Below are 6162 nucleotides of genomic sequence, written 5' to 3'. Positions count from 1 at the left end.
TTTTGACTATATTATTGGGGACCAGTAGTGTGTGTATTGTTGGGCAGTAATGTTTGTATGTGTTATTAAGTCGCTGTAATTGTTGTCTAGTTATCCTTTTCATTATTTTTAAAGTAATTTGGTACTGCTTCTATTTCATTTTGGTAGTTTTGATTAAATCTTTGGGGGGCACTGCTCAGTTTATTGGGGGGCAGTAATATGTGTTTTAGGTTTAATAATAGAATCGTTCGCCTATGTTTTCTTCGCAGGTCTATGGCTGATCCTCTGGTTGCTAGGTGCCTTTACTCTGGCAAAGGTTATATGATTCCTTTGAATCAATGCATGAGCAACTTTGAGTTGTATGAAGACATTTTCCGTACATTCCAATTTTTCCCAAGTGATATTATTGAGCTTCAATATTCAGTTCCAGGTTGTGAAGTTTGTTTTCTTCGTAACGATCGTGATTTCCAGATGCTGTTTTGCTCTGCTAGAATACATCGGTTAGAGTGTATCGATATTTCAGTTTTAAAGATTGGGGGAGGTTGTAGGAGAACTTGTTCGATGGATGGTGGTTCGGATGTTATTGATGAAGATGATTATTTGGGTGAGGCATTCAGGACTGAAGTTCACAAGACGTATTTGTCTGATGAGTGGAGTTCTTATATTCATCATGTCGGGGATAAGTTTCATGGTGCTGCTGAGCTCCGTGAGAAGCTCAAAAAGTATGCAATTGCAGTTGGCTTCGAGTTTGTGTTCCTGAGAAATGATTTGGACCGTATTCATGCAGTCTGTGCAAATGTTGGAACCAAAGGTTGTGATTGGCATCTTCGTGCTTTTTCATCATCTGCCAATGGTTGCCTTTATATAATAGAGTTGAATAATATTCACACTTGCAAGGGTGTAGTTAGGACTCAAAAGCACAAGCTTTTGGGATCCAAGGTTGTCAAGACTTGCATTGCTGCTGATGTTAGCTATAATCTTTCATTGAAGCCAAGGGAGATTATGAGCAAGTTCAAATCAACATATGGGTTTGATATTTCCTACAAGGTTGCCTTGAAAGCAAAGCATCAGGCCAAGGAAGCGATTTATGGTTCCGATGCAGACACATTCAGCAAGTTATCTTGGTATAAGGAAGCTGTTTTGCAGAGTACCCCGGCTCTTCTTTTGTGTTGGAAGTTGAACCATCAACAAATCGTTTTCAGAGGTTATTCGTAGCTTACGGAGGTTGTGTAGAAGGCTTCCAATTCTGTTTGCCTGTGTTGTATGTTGATGGAACATTTGATAAAAGCATTTACAAGGGGCAGATTCTGTCTGCAACTGGAAGGAATGGGAATCAAGGTAACTGTATTGTTTATTCCCCCCCCCCCCAATAAATTTATTTTTGGCCCCCAGTAATATTGGCTTTTTTTATAGTTTCATCTGTGTGCTTAATATTTCTTATTTTAGTTTCTTTCATTGTGATAGATATCATTTTTGCTTTGCTGTGCGATGTTGTGATAGTTTCCTGCCATGCAATAACAACATTATTGGCCCCCAGTAGACTGATTTTCCTGTGATCTGATTTATGCAGGTTTCTACCCTCTAGCCATATGTTTTTGTGATTCTGAGACAGATGCAAACTGGACATTCCTTTTCAAGCTTTTGAAGAGTCTGCTTGAACCTCAAGGAAGAGTTATCACATTTATTAGTGATCGGGGTGTTGGATTGTTGAGTGCTTTCTATAAGGTATTTGCTGGTAATCCTCATCTGTTTTGTTACAAGCACTTGGTGGCGAACCTTGCCGGTAAATATAGGGGTAAAGGTAATTCAAAATTGATAGAAGATGTTAAGCAGAAGTTTTTTAAGGTTGCATATTCCTCTACACAGAAGGAATACCGTTTCAATTTGCGGTTGCTTAGAGCAGTTGGTGGTGCCGATATTATTGACCCTTTTCTTGCTGAATTGCCTGTGGAAAATTGGTGCCGTGCATTTTATACTAGCTGCCGATATGGAATTATGGCCAATGGGATTGCTGAATCATTTAACTCTTGGATTACAATTGAGCGTTTGATGCCAGTCTATTGTATGCTGGACCAGACAAGAATTAAACAAATGGAGATGGCAAGTAAAAGGAGGGAAGAGGCAGAACGTTGGACCACAGAACTAACTCCAAAAATGGAGGAAAGGTTGAAGGTGCAGATGGAGAAATCTCGTTGTTTCAGTGACCATTATTCAAGCCCTGGAGTTTATGAGGTTCAGTCTGACTTTTCATATGTAGTCAACATTTCCGATCATGCATGTTCATGTGTTAAATGGCAGATCAATTGTTTTCCTTGTCCTCACGGCCTTGCTGCATTACAAGCTGCTTCTGAAAATGTAGATGATTATATTGATAAGTACTTTCATGTTGATATGTTCAAGAAGAGCTACAGTTCTCCTATCCGTCCGATAACCAATGTTGATATGTCTTCTTCGGAATCTACTTCTCAATGTATATTACCTCCCCTTGCGAAGAGGCCCCCCGGGAGGCCTAGGGTGAAGCGGTTCAAGTCGGTTGGAGAGGTTGAAAAGAAGCTGATTCGTTGTGGTCGTTGTGGCAAAATGGGCACTCATAACAAGTTAAGCTGTACTGAACCTCTCGTTCAGCAGTAGTATATGTTTCTTTAAAGAGTTTTTAGGTTTTGAATTTGTCTATTGGGGGGCAGTAATTGGTTTATTGGGGGGCCAGTAATTATTTATATTCATGCTCAAATAATCATTTTTCTTTTCAGATGTCAGATTCTTACTGTTGGGATGATTAAAATTGCATTTACTAGCTGAAGTTCAATTTTCCAATAGGTTTAATGCTTACAGGTGGTTTCTGGGGGGCAATAAACATATTAGTGCCCCCTAATAATGTCATCAATTCAAGGACTCCTTGTATATTCAGGCTCAAACAATCATTATTCTTTTCAGAATAAATAATTATACTTTTGGGTTTATTACAGTTGCTTTTATATAGTTGAAGTCAATTTTCGAACAGGTTTGAGCTGTTTTTGAGTGCATACAGTTGGTTTCTGGGAGGCCAATAAACAAATTCCTGCCCCCCAGAAATGTCATCTTTTCAAGGACACCTAGTAATTTAAAACCCTTTTCAAATGTTGCCAACAAATTTAAATACCAACTGAGATACTTCTGGCCATCTTCTTAAATATTAGTGGGGCCCAATAGTATTCTGACCTAAACAACAAAAATTATTGGGACGTAGTAACATGTCTACTTTGGAGCATTTGTGTAAAGTGCCTGCTTCTAATTGAAGTCAGCAACAGTATATTATATCATCCAATAATGCGGTTCATTTCACCATAGTTTGAAGATTAGGCTAGTACGAGAACTTTACAATCCCTACTCTTCAGATACGAAAACTACATGTCTAAATATGGTATATCTAATCTCATGCCTCACTTTCTTCCCAATAGTAGGTGCATGAACCTCTCAAGCAATCTTTTCCTCATGTTGTCCCCGCCTTCCTTGGTTGGTTCTACGCCATTTACAATGCTCTCCATGTAATGGAGCATAAAGGGCCCGCAATCACCACTATAAAGAAGTAAAAATAATTTATGTTTAGGAATGTAGGCAGCAACGACAAATGTTACACAACTATTAGGACAAATAGTTTGCTTTAATGTACTTATGATGATGGGTTCTATTGTGGGCAGTCAAAGTCTTCATAGAGTTCATAGTCTGTCTCCATAACGTTATTCTGTAAGATCCAGTTCCCGGTTTGTTTTTCCTCCTCGGTCATTGCTTCTTCAACAATAATCAGGTTTTCCTTAACATCTTCGCCTTTGCATTTTTCTCGAGTGACATCTGGATTTGGCTTTCTCCACAGCATGTATGAATTTCTTTATGTGCTTTACCTGTTTTTTGCAGATATAGAATTTTAGTTCAACAAAAGCATGCTAACAGTATTAAAAACATAAGACTGCACTTGTGGAATTACTACATACCACTCTTGCTGCATTCAGGTGGTACTTCTCCTCATTGGTGAATTCATCTATTAGTGGCCTCAATGAATTCATATGACTGAAGCTCCTTTTTTCATTGTCAATTACCAGCAAGGTGTAGTGCATGCTTGTGGTGTGGTGAATTGGTACTAGCACCTTTTTGAAACGGAAGACTGACCACAGGGGTTCATAAATCATTGTCTCGACACCACACTCAAAAGGTCTAGTGTCCTCATCTTGTTCTTTGGACTGTTCATACTTTATAGCATAGTACTGTATACAGAATGTAACCAAGTTAATTCAAGTTCAAACTAAAAATTATCCTTGAAACTGGTGCAAGTTTCAATTGTTTAGTGGGGGCAGTAGACACATTACTGGGGGGCAATAATATGCCTACTGGCCACCAATAGACCGACATAGAACAATTGATTTTCATTCAATATGAAAGAAATAAACATAACATCTTCAAAACACAAAATGATATATATTCAGTACCAAAAATTGGGCAATAATCGCTCTACTGCCCCCCAATAAACACAAAGAGTACTCCATAATTCAGCCTTTTACACAGTGTTGCTTTCCAATAAACACATAACTCAATGTATTTGGTTTAGGCTACTTACCCCTACGTCTACTGTGAAGAATCCCACTTGCGCATTTTGGTTTTCTGCATCAACTTGAACAGCTCAATATAAACGTTGATCACCTGCAAATTGGGTAAGTGGATTTTTCATCAGAACATTATCAGTGAACAAGAGAAAGGAAAATTGCATGAATTGATGATTTTACTGGGGGGGCAGTAATCATTATATTGGGACCCAATAAATCATTAAATGGAGCCTTTCATTGAAAGACTTACGTCAGTTTCGATGTCCCCCACTTGGATGATTACTCTTAGGTCGTGCTTGGTGATCCGGCGTAGAAAATCACTGCTGATCCAGTACTCAGTCCTATTCAAACAGAAACATTTGATTCCAATGCAGATTTTATCAGTATGAAAAACGGAAATTGAATTGTTACACCAATTTTAAACCAGGCTGTGTACTTACGTGTCTTTCACAGCAACGTTGAAGAAGTCTCGATAGTGCCCTGCCACTGCTGGGTCCAGTGTCCTCCATGTTTGTTTATCGCATTTGACTCCCTTAACCTTAATCTTGTTTTGAAATTTCCCTGGGCTTGCGGCATGATTCCTGCTTTCTTAGGTGCAGCTCGCTTCGTCATTTTTGCTTCTTCCAGAGTGTCGTACTCCCACTCCTTCTCTCTAGCCTTCTTGGCAGCCCTCCGGTATGTCTTCACATTCTTCACTATAGAATGTATCTCCGGAGTTTTCTTCTGTTGTTCATGTTCGCCATGGGTCCCTTCCTTCTGTTTTTCCTTTCCAACTAATGCCATCACTTCTTTCTCAGCAATAATCCTTATGATGTTATCAAGCTGTTCATCTTCCTCTTCATTCCCATGTTCTTGTTGCCTCGGTTGAAAACGGCTTTCATCTTCTTGTTCAGGTACTTCTTGTGCAATAGGAAACGCTGACGTCACCTCGTCCGTCAACTTTCCCACACTGGCTGCATAATGGGTTTCCTCTCCGACGCTTGGTCCAAAGTTTGGATTTTCATCCTCAACTTCATCTTAGGGGACCACTTTCGGCATGAAAGGAACTATCTCAAGTTGTCTTTGTGGTGGGGGGACCTCTCCTTTCTCCTTTTCAAGCCGGATGTACAACGCCCGGATGAGGTTATTTTTTGCCCTCTTTTCAATTTCCAGCTCTTTAATCCTCTCATCGGCAACCTTCAGCTTGCCCCATAGATCTTTGTTCTACGCATTCAGTTCCTCATTTGCTTTGGCAAGCCTTCCTAGCTTTGCCTCCATTTCTTTTGTGGGCTTTGTCTCACCAATGGCTGCCTCCATCTCCCTGATTAGTTCCTTGATATTCCCCGTCATCCTTTCATTTTGTTCCTCTTCCGCTTGGCTTGCCTGGGGTACCTGCAAAAAATAGAACCAAAACCATCAAGTTATTGGTCCCCAATAATGTGTTCACTAGGGGCCAGTAATAATATTATTGCCCCCAGTAGACTACCATAAAAGCTCATATCTCCATGTAAACAAGTCAATGTTTTAAAATGTAACCAACAAACATCAGTTATTCACTTCATAGGCTTTGTTTAAGGTATCTATTACTGGGTCAACACATTACTGGGTCTCAATAATGTATCTATTGCCC

General features: G+C 39.6%; 1 protein-coding gene across 1 annotated transcript; it reads left to right on the top strand.

The window, feature by feature from the left end:
• The first annotated feature begins 252 nt into the window (after positions 1-252).
• On the top strand, positions 253-2610 carry LOC112203075. Its single transcript, XM_024344096.1, has 3 exons — positions 253-1126; positions 1213-1317; positions 1550-2610. The coding sequence occupies exons 1-3, from the start codon at positions 253-255 to the stop codon at positions 2608-2610; spliced, it is 2040 nt and encodes a 679-aa protein (XP_024199864.1).
• The last annotated feature ends 3552 nt before the right edge of the window (positions 2611-6162 follow it).

This window comes from Rosa chinensis, chromosome 5 (assembly GCF_002994745.2).
Source record: "Rosa chinensis cultivar Old Blush chromosome 5, RchiOBHm-V2, whole genome shotgun sequence".
Lineage (NCBI taxonomy): Eukaryota > Viridiplantae > Streptophyta > Magnoliopsida > Rosales > Rosaceae > Rosa > Rosa chinensis.
The sequence above is the reverse complement of the archived record's forward strand: the minus strand, read 5'-3'. Positions and strand labels throughout refer to the sequence as shown.

Bases quoted from the DNA above. Each gene is read 5' to 3' on its own strand.
- LOC112203075 (XM_024344096.1), top strand. From the start codon at position 253: ATGGCTGATCCTCTGGTTGCTAGGTGCCTTTACTCTGGCAAAGGTTAT. The intron at 1,127-1,212 runs GTACCCCGGCTC...GAGGTTGTGTAG, and splicing joins TAAGGAAGCTGTTTTGCAGA to AAGGCTTCCAATTCTGTTTG. The intron at 1,318-1,549 runs GTAACTGTATTG...TGATTTATGCAG, and splicing joins TGGAAGGAATGGGAATCAAG to GTTTCTACCCTCTAGCCATA.